This window comes from Thalassophryne amazonica, chromosome 10, assembly GCF_902500255.1.
Source record: "Thalassophryne amazonica chromosome 10, fThaAma1.1, whole genome shotgun sequence".
NCBI classification, from domain to species: Eukaryota; Metazoa; Chordata; class Actinopteri; order Batrachoidiformes; family Batrachoididae; genus Thalassophryne; species Thalassophryne amazonica.
Window position 1 is genome coordinate 67,606,416 of NC_047112.1, and position 14,531 is coordinate 67,620,946.

The following is a 14,531-nucleotide window of genomic DNA, read 5'->3' on the forward strand; positions in this document are numbered from 1 at the left end:
CAGCGCTAAATAAAAATCCACTGGACAGGCTGTGGAGCAGCACAGGTAACGCACGACAACAGTGCTAAAACAAAATAAAAATCCACTAGACAGGCTGTGGAGCAGCACAGGTAACGCACGACAACAGTGCTAAAATAAAATAAAAATCCACTAGACAGGCTGTGGAGCAGCACAGGTAACGCACGACAACAGTGCTAAAAAATAAAATAAAATAAAAATAAAAATCCACTGGACAGGCTGTGGAGCAGCACAGGTAACGCACAACAACAGTGCTAAAAAATAAAATAAAAATAAAAATCCACTGGACAGGCTGTGGAGCAGCACAGGCAACGCACGACAACAGTGCTAAAACAAAATAAAAATCCACTAGACAGGCTGTGGAGCAGCACAGGTAACGCACGACAACAGTGCTAAAACAAAATAGAAATCCACTAGACAGGCTGTGGAGCAGCACAGGTAACGCACGACAACAGTGCTAAAACAAAATAAAAATCCACTAGACAGGCTGTGGAGCAGCACAGGTAACGCACAACAACAGTGCTAAAACAAAATAAAAATCCACTAGACAGGCTGTGGAGCAGCACAGGTAACGCACAACAACAGTGCTAAAACAAAATAAAAATCCACTAGACAGGCTGTGGAGCAGCACAGGTAACGCACGACAACAGTGCTAAAACAAAATAAAAATCCACTAGACAGGCTGTGGAGCAGCACAGGTAACGCACGACAACAGTGCTAAAACAAAATAAAAATCCACTAGACAGGCTGTGGAGCAGCACAGGTAACGCACGACAACAGTGCTAAAACAAAATAAAAATCCACTAGACAGGCTGTGGAGCAGCACAGGTAACGCACGACAACAGTGCTAAAACAAAATAAAAATCCACTAGACAGGCTGTGGAGCAGCACAGGTAACGCACGACAACAGTGCTAAAACAAAATAAAAATCCACTAGACAGGCTGTGGAGCAGCACAGGTAACGCACGACAACAGTGCTAAAACAAAATAAAAATCCACTAGACAGGCTGTGGAGCAGCACAGGTAACGCACGACAACAGTGCTAAAACAAAATAAAAATCCACTAGACAGGCTGTGGAGCAGCACAGGTAACGCACGACAACAGTGCTAAAACAAAATAAAAATCCACTAGACAGGCTGTGGAGCAGCACAGGTAACGCACGACAACAGTGCTAAAACAAAATAAAAATCCACTAGACAGGCTGTGGAGCAGCACAGGTAACGCACGACAACAGTGCTAAAACAAAATAGAAATCCACTAGACAGGCTGTGGAGCAGCACAGGTAACGCACGACAACAGTGCTAAAACAAAATAAAAATCCACTAGACAGGCTGTGGAGCAGCACAGGTAACGCACGACAACAGTGCTAAAACAAAATAAAAATCCACTAGACAGGCTGTGGAGCAGCACAGGTAACGCACGACAACAGTGCTAAAACAAAATAAAAATCCACTAGACAGGCTGTGGAGCAGCACAGGTAACGCACGACAACAGCGCTAAAACAAAATCCACTGGACAGGCTGTGGAGCAGCACAGGTAACGCACGACAACAGTGCTAAAACAAAATAAAAATCCACTAGACAGGCTGTGGAGTAGCACAGGTAACGCACGACAACAGTGCTAAAAAATAAAATAAAATAAAAATAAAAATCCACTGGACAGGCTGTGGAGCAGCACAGGCAACGCACGACAACAGTGCTAAAACAAAATAAAAATCCACTAGACAGGCTGTGGAGCAGCACAGGTAACGCACGACAACAGCGCTAAATAAAAATCCACTGGACAGGCTGTGGAGCAGCACAGGTAACGCACGACAACAGCGCCCAAAAAAATAAAATCAAAATCAAAATCCACTGGACAGGCTGTGGAGCAGCACAGGTAACGCACGACAACAGTGGTAAAAAATAAAATAAAAATCCACTGGACAGGCTGTGGAGCAGCACAGGTAACGCACGACAACAGTGCTAAAAAATAAAATAAAAATCCACTGGACAGGCTGTGGAGCAGCACAGGTAACGCACGACAACAGTGCTAAAATAAAATAAAAATTCACTAGGCAGGCTGTGGAGCAGCACGACAACAGTGCTAAAAAATAAAATAAAAATAAAAACGAAAGCGTTAGCAAGCTAGTTAGCTTGCCAACGCTGATGAAGGTTAGCTGATAAAAGAGCTCCGTCGCGATGCTTCGACCGTTAGAGGTCTTCTTTAGGCGTTGGAGCACGGTGAAAAAGTAAAAAAAAGTAAAAAAGTCTTGAAAAAGACTGTTAATTCAAAGAACTCAAACAGCTCAGTTCAAACAGCTAACAGATACAGCAGAACACCGCTGTGCTCCGGAACCAGAAAAAAGTCCACCCTCCACCACAATCAAATTGTGAATTGTGGCACTGCTTCAAGAATAGTCACTCATCAATAGCTGATATAACCATATGGGCAATGGATTATTTTGGTAAACCTTTGTCAAACACCACAATACTGAGTTACATTCACAAATGCCACTTAAAACTTTACTGTCCAAAAAAAGAAGCCTTATGTTAACCTTGTCCAGAAGCGGTGTTGATTTCTCTGGGCTCAGAGGTATCTAGGTTGGACCATCAGACAGTGGAAATGTGTATAGTGGTCAGATGAATCAGTATTCCAGATCTTTTTTGGAACAAATGGACACCATGTGCTCCAGACCAGAGATAAAAAGGACCATCTAGACTGTTATCAGCAACAAGTCCAAAAGCCAGTGTCTGTCCTGGTCTGGGTTTGTCTGTGTCCTTGTTAAAGGTTATTTACACTCTGTGATGCAGAATTAATACAGAAAACTACACTGAGATTTTAGAGCAACACATGCTGCCCTTCAAGACAACGTCTTTTCCAGGGACATCCATGTGTTACAAAACCACATTCTGCACACATTACAAACACATGGCTGCAGAAACAGAGGGTACAGGTACTGGACTGGCTGCCGACAGACCTGACCTGTCCCCAAGAGAGAATGTGAGGAGAATTTTGAAATAAAAAGTAGGAAAACAACCCTGAACTGTTGGACGTCTGAAGACATGTTTGCAGGAGGAATGGTAAAACGGTAAATGGATTTAAATGGCAAATGGACTGCTTTTATATTGTCCTTTTCCATCTGCATCAGGCACTCAAAGTGCTTCACACAATAATGCCTCACATTCACCCTGATGTCAGGCTGCTGCCATGCAAGGCGCCCACTGCCCACCAGGAGCAACTAGGGGATTAATGACCTTGCTCAAGGGCCCTTAGTGATTTTTCCGGTCAGGCTGGGATTTGAACCGAGGATCCTCTGGTTTCAAGCCCAACGCTTAACCACTAGACCATCACCTCCCCCTAGGACAGTGAATGGGACAAAATAACTCCAGAGACACTTCAGTACTTAGCATCCTCAACACTGAATATCTTAAGTGTTGTGAGACCGTGTCCAAACATTTTAGTTTTTTGGGGGGGGGGAATGTGTTGCAGGGCTTTGTTTCATTCTGTCTGCAATGAAATAAGAATCACTCTGGTATTTGTTTACTTAAATTATTGTTTGCACTTTCAGTCCTTTTTGTTTTTTTCCCCTCTTTTCTTCATGGAAGATTATTTTTGGCTCATCATTGGCTGAAGGCCCGGTGATCTGCATGCAGTCGTGCGTCCGTCCACAGTTCTGGAAAGTTCGATCTCCTCCCTGATTGTTTTGTTTGGAAGAACTAATCACTGCACACAGAACTTACCATACCAATTTATTTATGAAGCACTTTAACACAAAGTGATGTGCACTAAAACATCCTTTCAACACATTTAAATAAATGAATAAGAACAACAATTTTAAAAACTAATTCTCATTTGGGCGGAAAGCCAAGGAGAAAAAAATAGGTTTTAAAACAAACTTTAAAAATGGTCAGTGAAGGGGCCTTCATCATTGTTTTGTGAAATTTCTACAAATGAGTTTGTAATTAATCTGATTTAGTGGGTTTTTTGGTGGCTGCCACAAGAACTGGGTCTCATCTCCAGACTTGGCTGTCATTTAGTCTGGCTTTCTGGAACATGTCATGCGATTTTGTGACTGCTGAAGACTTCATGGACCAAGATGAGCGACTACGTGATTGGTTGTGCCTTTTTATTCTGTTGACTCACCTTCAGTTTTTTTTTTTTTGTGTGGAAGTAATATTGGGATTATTATCTGTCCAGAAGACCTTTGTCTTTGGCGCTGCTGAAGTCAGGCTTGTGTGGCTAAAGAGGGCAGCATGTGCTCAGCAACTGTGCCTCAGTTAAACTACGAGTCTTTCTGTGGCTTTTAGGAGCTTGGTTTGGAGAAAGAGGACAAAGAAGCCATTGAGGAGAAGTTCAGAGAGCGACTCAAAGGCAAAAGTGTCCCTCAGCACGTCATCGATGTCATCAATGAAGAACTCGGCAAACTGGGACTGCTGGACAATCACTCTTCAGAGTTCAAGTTCGTCTGTTGGCTGCTTCACCTGGTTCTGCGCGCTTGCGTACTGGCAGCGTGTGTTACTTTGTTTTGCTTTTGTTTCAGTGTAACCCGTAACTACCTGGACTGGCTGACCAGTATGCCATGGGGCACCAACAGCGAGGAGAACCTGCTCCTGGAGCGAGCCAAGGAGGTTCTGGAGGAGGACCATTATGGAATGGACGATGTCAAGAAACGAATATTGGTTAGCATGAACACACCGATGAACAACAGTGCACTTCATACACAGTGACACGTAACCATGGAGATGTGTTCGTCACTGGTACAGTGAGACACTTCCTGAATCTAAAACCTCAAAGATATTTAATGTACAGCAGTGCAGCAGCCACATAAAACAGACGATGGTGATGTTTGTGCTGGACCCCCGTGGCCGGTGTGAAGGGGTTGATTGATGATCGTCTGGGGTGGTCTTGTCTTGGGAAACTCATCCTGTCTCTGTTTACTTTCAGGAGTTTATCGCTGTCAGCCAATTGCGTGGCTCCACCCAGGGCAAAATATTGTGTTTCTATGGTCCTCCAGGTGTTGGAAAGACCTCCATCGCACGGTCCATAGCCAGAGCTTTGAACAGAGAATACTTCAGGTTCAGCGTGGGAGGCATGACCGACGTGGCTGAAATTAAAGGCCACAGGTCTGGAAATCCACACCACCACACGACTAACTCGCCCAAATCAACATTATTGTTTTCTGTCGTAGATGCCAAACATAGAATTTGTACTTTGGGCTGCGGGGCAAAGCTGTTGTGACAGAATTTTTAATGCTCAACAGTCTCATGATTAAAACCTTACTGTTAAAAATCACTGTAAATTATTCGCAAATAACTACACATTTTTAAATAATTTAAGGCCCCTTGTGAAGCATAACCTGTGCTTGTATGAATCTAGTCATCATGGTGATATCCCAGTGATGAGAAAGATAGACTCCTGGATGGGATGGTGCATGCAGATATGACTGAACAAGTCCAGTCTTGACACACACGCAACAGAAAAGGCCCTGTCCCCTCTGAGCTTCCTTTTAGATCTCGGTACCTCCAGAAGCAGCTGATCAGCTGACCTGTGAGACAGACTAGGTATATAAGGGTGAAGAAGCCCAGAGAGGTACAACAGTGCCATGAACAGACTTAAAAACAAAGATGAGAATTTTAAAATCAATCAATCAATTTTTTTTTTATATAGCGCCAAATCACAACAAACAGTTGCCCCAAGGCGCTTTATATTGTAAGGCAAGGCCATACAATAATTATGTAAAACCCCAACGGTCAAAACGACCCCCTGTGAGCAAGCACTTGGCTACAGTGGGAAGGAAAAACTCCCTTTTAACAGGAAGAAACCTCCAACAGAACCAGGCTCAGGGAGGGGCAGTCTTCTGCTGGGACTGGTTGGGGCTGAGGGAGAGAACCAGGAAAAAGACATGCTGTGGAGGGGAGCAGAGATCGATCACTAATGATTAAATGCAGAGTGGTGCATACAGAGCAAAAAGAGAAAGAAACAGTGCATCATGGGAACCCCCCAGCAGTCTACGTCTATAGCAGCATAACTAAGGGATGGTTCAGGGTCACCTGATCCAGCCCTAACTATAAGCTTTAGCAAAAAGGAAAGTTTTAAGCCTAATCTTAAAAGTAGAGCGGGTGTCTGTCTCCCTGATCTGAATTGGGAGCTGGTTCCACAGGAGAGGAGCCTGAAAGCTGAAGGCTCTGCCTCCCATTCTACTCTTACAAACCCTAGGAACTACAAGTAAGCCTGCAGTCTGAGAGCGAAGCGCTCTATTGGGGTGATATGGTACTATGAGGTCCCTAAGATAAGATGGGACCTGATTATTCAAAACCTTATAAGTAAGAAGAAGAATTTTAAATTCTATTCTAGAATTAACAGGAAGCCAATGAAGAGAGGCCAATATGGGTGAGATATGCTCTCTCCTTCTAGTCCCCGTCAGTACTCTAGCAGCAGCATTTTGAATTAACTGAAGGCTTTTTAGGGAACTTTTAGGACAACCTGATAATAATGAATTACAATAGTCCAGCCTAGAGGAAATAAATGCATGAATTAGTTTTTCAGCATCACTCTGAGACAAGACCTTTCTGATTTTAGAGATATTGCGTAAATGCAAAAAAGCAGTCCTACATATTTGTTTAATATGCGCTTTGAATGACATATCCTGATCAAAAATGACTCCAAGATTTCTCACAGTATTACTAGAGGTCAGGGTAATGCCATCCAGAGTAAGGATCTGGTTAGACACCATGTTTCTAAGATTTGTGGGGCCAAGTACAATAACTTCAGTTTTATCTGAGTTTAAAAGCAGGAAATTAGAGGTCATCCATGTCTTTATGTCTGTAAGACAATCCTGCAGTTTAGCTAATTGGTGTGTGTCCTCTGGCTTCATGGATAGATAAAGCTGGGTATCATCTGCGTAACAATGAAAATTTAAGCAATACCGTCTAATAATACTGCCTAAGGGAAGCATGTATAAAGTGAATAAAATTGGTCCTAGCACAGAACCTTGTGGAACTCCATAATTAACTTTAGTCTGTGAAGACGATTCCCCATTTACATGAACAAATTGTAATCTATTAGACAAATATGATTCAAACCACCGCAGCGCAATGCCTTTAATACCTATGGCATGCTCTAGTCTCTGTAATAAAATTTTATGGTCAACAGTATCAAAAGCAGCACTGAGGTCTAACAGAACAAGCACAGAGATGAGTACACTGTCCGAGGCCATAAGAAGATCATTTGTAACCTTCACTAATGCTGTTTCTGTACTATGATGAATTCTAAAACCTGACTGAAACTCTTCAAATAGACCATTCCTCTGCAGATGATCAGTTAGCTGTTTTACAACTACCCTTTCAAGAATTTTTGAGAGAAAAGGAAGGTTGGAGATTGGCCTATAATTAGCTAAGATAGCTGGGTCAAGTGATGGCTTTTTAAGTAATGGTTTAATTACTGCCACCTTAAAAGCCTGTGGTACATAGCCAACTAACAAAGATAGATTGATCATATTTAAGATCGAAGCATTAAATAATGGTAGGGCTTCCTTGAGCAGCCTGGTAGGAATGGGGTCTAATAAACATGTTGATGGTTTGGATGAAGTAACTAATGAAAATAACTCAGACAGAACAATCAGAGAGAAAGAGTCTAACCAAATACCGGCATCACTGAAAGCAGCCAAAGATAACGATACGTCTTTGGGATGGTTATGAGTAATTTTTTCTCTAATAGTTAAAATTTTGTTAGCAAAGAAAGTCATGAAGTCATTACTAGTTAAAGTTAATGGAATACTCAGCTCAATAGAGCTCTGACTCTTTGTCAGCCTGGCTACAGTGCTGAAAAGAAACCTGGGGTTGTTCTTATTTTCTTCAATTAGTCACGAGTAGAAAGATGTCCTAGCTTTACGGAGGGCTTTTTTATAGAGCAACAGACTCTTTTTCCAGGCTAAGTGAAGATCTTCTAAATTAGTGAGACGCCATTTCCTCTCCAACTTACGGGTTATCTGCTTTAAGCTACGAGTTTGTGAGTTATACCACGGAGTCAGGCACTTCTGATTTAAAGCTCTCTTTTTTAGAGGAGCTACAGCATCCAAAGTTGTCTTCAATGAGGAAATGAAGACAAATGAATCCTAAAATATACAGGTGACCAATGAAGAGAGGCCAAGACAGGAGTAATATGGTCTCTCCTTTGAGTTCCTGTCAAAATTCACGCAGCGCTATTCTGGACCAGCTGCAAACATGAAAGCAGTGACTGACTGACTCCCACATAAAGCGAGTTACAATAGTCCAAGTGAGATGAAATAAAAGCATGGATCACCGTCTCAAAATGCTGTCTAGAAAGAAAGGGTTTTATTGTAGCCATATGCCTTAAATGATGAAAGCTGGATTTTACTGCAGCTGCAGTTTGGCTGTCCATTTTAAAATCACTATCCACCTTAAAACCAAGGTCAGCAACCACAGGCTTAAAATATACCTCCAAGGGTCCCAAATCAACAGAGGAAGACTCACATGGACCACGAGGTCCAAACACTGTCACCTCTATTTTTTCATTAAAAAAAAAAAAAAAAATTAAAAGCCAATCAAGCTGTAATATCATTTAAACATACCAGTAGCAGATTTAAGGGAAGAACATCATTCTGTTTCAAGGGCAAGTAAATTTAGCAATCATCTGCATAACAATGGTATGAAATCCCATGTCTTCTAAGAATGGAGCCCAAAGGCAGCAGATACAGTGAAAAAAGCAGTGGCCTCAAATGTAGAGCCCGGTGGAACGCCGCATGTCAAAGGAACTGCAGATGATTCTGACCAAGTATACTGACCGAAAAAGTTCTATCTTCCAGATAAGACCTTAAGACTACTCGTGCGCAGTACCATCAATGTCCGCCAACTGATGTAATCGAGATATTAAAATATTATGGTCGACAACGTCAAACGCAGCAGTTAAATCAAGCAACACCAAAATAACATACCATAGTTACCAGAATCGCATGCAAGAAAAATGTCATTACAGACCCTTATTAAGGCAGATTCTGTACTATGAAGGGTTTTAAACCCTGACTGGAACTCCTCCAAGATACAATTCCCACGAACTGCTTCAATTGACAAAATACAATCTTTTCCAAAACCTTAGAAAGGGTAGTTTGGAGATAGGCCTATAATTTGCCAGCATAGTATGATCCATGCCAGGTTTTTTATGCAGAGGCTGCACTACTGCATGTTTAAATTTAGCAGGAACCACCGCAGCAGACAAACTACAATTCATCATAGCAAGAACCGACTGCCCTATACTAGGTAAAATTTCTTTAAGAAATCGTGGAGGAGCAGGGTCATGGGGGGAACCGGAGGATTTAATATGGCCCATCACATCTTCCAAAAGTGAACGAGTCACAGACTCAAACTGGGTAAAAATAACAGAACAAGGGACCAAAACGGAGGGGTCAGAAGCAGGAGCTATAATAGAAGCCCTGATATTTGCAACCTTCTCAGTTTAAAAGAGCATAAAATTATTGCACATTTCTGGAGAAGCATCCAAGCAGACATTCTATGCAACATTCAGTACAGAATCAATTGTCGTGAATAACACACGTGGATTATCACTATGGGAGGAAATAATTTTTGCATAATATTCCCTCCTTGTCTCCATTACCGAGTTCTGGTAATGGCACCAACAATCTTTTAAAATTTGAAAAGACCTCAGCAATTTGTCCTTTTTCCACCTGCGTTCAGCTTGGCGACATTCCCTCCTGATGGCAGGAGTTCTGTCATTTAACCATGGCTCAGATCTAGCCTTAGGTTACCAAGTCTTAAATGGAGCCACCAAATCCAGGATGGTATGACACGAAGAATAAAACCAAGGAATAAGATCTTCTGTATCAGAAGTAAAAAGTTCAGAAGGGATCCAGACCTGCTGAAAAGCTGCAGAAAACTGAACAGCAGTGGAGGGGTTACTAACCTGACAGCGCTGAGCAGGGGTGTAAGGTTTAACTGCAGCCTGTATCAAACCGACAGAAAATAAAACAGGCAAATGATCCCAAAAACCAAAGTCACAAATTTCCAAATTTGTCGCAGACAGGCCGCAGGAAAGAACCAAGTTCAATGTACGCGTATGTCCACGCTCATGTGTAGGGCCAGTTACAGACTGGTCCAAATTAAGAGTCAACAAGGCTTAAAAAAATTCCTCACCAACGGCTACATGTTTATTAAAATCTCCAATAATAAGAATATGTTCATATTTAGGTATGATCTCAGCTAAAAAAAAAAAAAATCAGAAAATTCACAATTCTTATTATATTTGGGAGGCCGGTAAACAAGAGCACACAAAACCGGATTAATATGACGCATCTCAAACACGGTAAATTCAAAGCTAGAAAAAGAGGACTGAAGCAAACACTGCTTACGTTTATAGTCCTTCTTATACACAGCTGCTGTGCCTCCACCTCTCCCTGAAACCCGCGGTGAGTTAAAATAACAATCCACTGGTCAAAGCTCAACTAGAGCACTGGAGTCCATCGCTCAGCCACGTCTAAGTTACACACAAAAAAATTCAAATTGTGGGAATTAAAAAAGTCCCGAAGAATAAGTTTTATTTGGTGACAATTATTGATTCTTTCAGGTCTGCTGGTAATTGTTTTTGAGTTCAACACTTGATGAGTAGTTGGTGCAGTTGGCATTGGAGAAAGGGACTTGCTTCTTTAAAGACCTCAAAGGGAATGTTGTCTTCCCTGCGAGCTTCATTGTTTTTCATGCTTTTAAGGGCAGCAGGAGTTTCTTTGTGAGTTTGGGTTCAGCTGAGGCCAAGTTCATGTTCTTGCCATTTGCAGGGATTAAAGTTCTGTCGCTACAACAAATTTCCATCAATTGGGCTGCCAAATGGCAGTGTTTGTGTTGAACCGCAAAATAAAGGTTGGATGCAAGATATAAAATGTACCACATCCCGGGGACATATATGCACTGTGTTCAAAACCTTCACAAATCGATTTTTAGAATGTCTCTTTTTTTTTTTTCTTTTTAAATGTTTTTTTCTGCTTGCATATCTGTTCCTCTGTGTCCTGTGTACACTTTGCCAGGGGGGGCGGGTGTCAGCCTGCTGTATGTTTGACTGTGTCACAGTCTGACTGTAGGGTCATGGTACACTGTATGGTTACAGCCGGTGATGACAATGAGCAAAGAGCAGTGTGCAATTTTACAAACATTTTTTAAGCTTTTCTTTTCTTTCAAAGGCTGCTCTGAGTGTCTTGAAGAGTGTCCTCACTGTGGTTAAGCTAAAAACACAGCTGCAGACCCACCATGTTTTACAACAACAAACCCCTTTTCCCCCAAAATATCTTCAAAATCACTTTTGAGGACAACATAACGTAAAATGCGCTGATAAAACCTTCTTACCTGTCAATCAAGATAAGATAAGATAATTGACGGGGACTTTTATCAGGTTGCACTTCCCACATAAATACACAAATTGTTGATTGTTGCTTCTCAGAGATGGCAAACCAGGAGCGCATCCAGGCGGAAGGAGGGTGTTGTGGGGGGGGGTGGGGGGGTGCCAAAACAAATGGATGAAATGTTGTTCTGCTGCAGTGAGATGATTTAAAGTTGATCAGGAATAAATTCAAATTAGGCTGGTTCGACCAAAACACCGACCAGACTTTGTTTTGTTTTTTTTGTTTGTTTGTTTGTTTTTTGTTTTTTTTAAATTACTTACACAGAAAAACTCCCAGTAAGTTCACACAAATCAAACTCTGTTTTTGGGATGAATTGACTTCAAACTCTCTCCATGTAAACGATATGTTAATCTGTTAAAGCTGCATTTTATGCTTTCTTCTGTTACATAGACGTGAAATGTGAAGTAAAATATAATAAACATTTAACGTGCTCGTAGAAGTCAAATGTTGATGTGAAAAATATTTGTGCAACACGTAAATTGTCAGTGTTTGCGCTGAGGTACCAGTAAAGATATCCTTTATTTCATTGGCTTCTATCAGTTCTAACCTGGAGTTGTAGATCATACAACATTCGAGAATGAACTGTCCATGATGAAAAGTCATTATATTCACTTATAAGAAGCATGTTTCGAAAATCCTTCCAGATGAATGTGTTGTAGAACTTAATGTATCTGTTTCCAGGAGAACATATGTTGGAGCCATGCCTGGAAAGATGATCCAGTGTCTCAAGAAGACTAAAACTGAGAACCCATTGGTGCTCATAGATGAGGTCAGTATGTGTTGGTTGAAGAGAGAACCATTTCTGGATACCTGCTGAGATCACTTTGAGCCTGCAGAGGACAGCCGTTTGATGTCCGACTCTCCCTGATGAATGTCAGTATCAGCCTGTAGAGGACAGCCGTTTGATGTCCGAGTGTCCCTGATAGATGTCAGTATCAGCCTGTAGAGGACACCCGTTTGATGTCCATGTGTCCCTGATGGATGTCAGTATGATCCTGTAGAGGACACCCGTTTGATATCCGAGTGTCCCTGATGGATGTCAGTATCAGCCTATAGAGGACAGGCGTTTGATGTCCGACTGTCCCTGATGGATGTCAGTATGATCCTGTAGAGGACACCCGTTTGATATCCGAGAGTCCCTGATGGATGTCAGTATCAGCCTATAGAGGACAGGCGTTTGATGTCCGACTGTCCCTGATGGATGTCAGTATCAGCCTGTAGAGGACAGGCGTTTGATGTCCGACTGTCCCTGATGGATGTCAGTATCAGCCTGTAGAGGACAGGCGTTTGATGTCCGACTGTCCCTGATGCATGTCAGTATCAGCCTGTAGAGGACAGGCGTTTGATGTCCGACTGTTCCTGATGCATGTCAGTATGAGCCAGTAGAGGACAGGTGTTTGATGTCCGACTGTCTGATGGCTGTCAGTATGAGCCAGTAGAGGACAGGCGTTTGATGTCCGACTGTCTGATGGCTGTCAGTATGAGCCAGTAGAGGACAGGCGTTTGATGTCCGACTGTCCCTGATAGATGTCAGTGTGAGCCAGTAGAGGACAGCCATGTACTGTCCGACTGTCCCTGATGAATGTCAGTGTGAGCCAGTAAAGGACAGGCGTTTGATGTCCGACTGTCCCTGATGGATGTCAGTGTGAGCCAGTAGAGGACAGGCGTTTGATGTCCGACTGTCCCTGATGGATGTCAGTGTGAGCCAGTAGAGGACAGGCGTTTGATGTCCGACTGTCCCCTGATGGATGTCAGTGTGAGCCAGTAGAGGACAGGCGTTTGATGTCCGACTGTCCCTGATGGATGTCAGTGTGAGCCAGTAGAGGACAGGCGTTTGATGTCCGACTGTCCCTGATGGATGTCAGTGTGAGCCAGTAGAGGACAGGCGTTTGATGTCCGACTGTCCCTGATGGATGTCAGTGTGAGCCAGTAGAGGACAGGCGTTTGATGTCCGACTGTCCCTGATGGATGTCAGTGTGAGCCAGTAGAGGACAGGCGTTTGATGTCCGACTGTCCCTGATGGATGTCAGTGTGAGCCAGTAGAGGACAGGCGTTGATGTCCGACTGTCCCTGATGGATGTCAGTGTGAGCCAGTAGAGGACAGGCGTTTGATGTCCGACTGTCCTGATGGATGTCAGTGTGAGCCAGTAGAGGACAGGCGTTTGATGTCCGACTGTCCCTGATGGATGTCAGTGTGAGCCAGTAGAGGACAGGCGTTTGATGTCCGCCTGTCCCTGATGGATGTCAGTGTGAGCCAGTAGAGGACAGGCGTTTGATGTCCGCCTGTCCCTGATGGATTTCAGTGTGAGCCAGTAGAGGACAGGCGTTTGATGTCCGAGTGTCCCTGATAGATGTCAGTATCAGCCTGTAGAGGACACCCGTTTGATGTCCATGTGTCCCTGATGGATGTCAGTATGATCCTGTAGAGGACACCCGTTTGATATCCGAGTGTCCCTGATGGATGTCAGTATCAGCCTATAGAGGACAGGCGTTTGATGTCCGACTGTCCCTGATGGATGTCAGTATGATCCTGTAGAGGACACCCGTTTGATATCCGAGAGTCCCTGATGGATGTCAGTATCAGCCTATAGAGGACAGGCGTTTGATGTCCGACTGTCCCTGATGGATGTCAGTATCAGCCTGTAGAGGACAGGCGTTTGATGTCCGACTGTCCCTGATGGATGTCAGTATCAGCCTGTAGAGGACAGGCGTTTGATGTCCGACTGTCCCTGATGCATGTCAGTATCAGCCTGTAGAGGACAGGCGTTTGATGTCCGACTGTTCCTGATGCATGTCAGTATGAGCCAGTAGAGGACAGGTGTTTGATGTCCGACTGTCTGATGGCTGTCAGTATGAGCCAGTAGAGGACAGGCGTTTGATGTCCGACTGTCCCTGATAGATGTCAGTGTGAGCCAGTAGAGGACAGCCATGTACTGTCCGACTGTCCCTGATGAATGTCAGTGTGAGCCAGTAAAGGACAGGCGTTTGATGTCCGACTGTCCCTGATGGATGTCAGTGTGAGCCAGTAGAGGACAGGCGTTTGATGTCCGACTGTCCCTGATGGATGTCAGTGTGAGCCAGTAGAGGACAGGCGTTTGATGTCCGACT

The 14,531-nt window shown here is 43.3% G+C and overlaps 1 protein-coding gene across 1 annotated transcript in view; it reads left to right on the top strand.

The window, feature by feature from the left end:
- lonp1 (lon peptidase 1, mitochondrial) overlaps positions 1 to 14,531 on the top strand; it is a 180,969-nt gene that overhangs the window by 73,466 nt on the left and 92,972 nt on the right. Inside the window, exons 10-13 of the mRNA XM_034180189.1 lie at positions 4,309 to 4,460; positions 4,542 to 4,680; positions 4,946 to 5,124; positions 12,105 to 12,192. Of these exons, the coding sequence (XP_034036080.1) occupies positions 4,309 to 4,460; positions 4,542 to 4,680; positions 4,946 to 5,124; positions 12,105 to 12,192 (558 nt within the window). The remainder of the gene's footprint in view (positions 1 to 4,308; positions 4,461 to 4,541; positions 4,681 to 4,945; positions 5,125 to 12,104; positions 12,193 to 14,531) is intronic.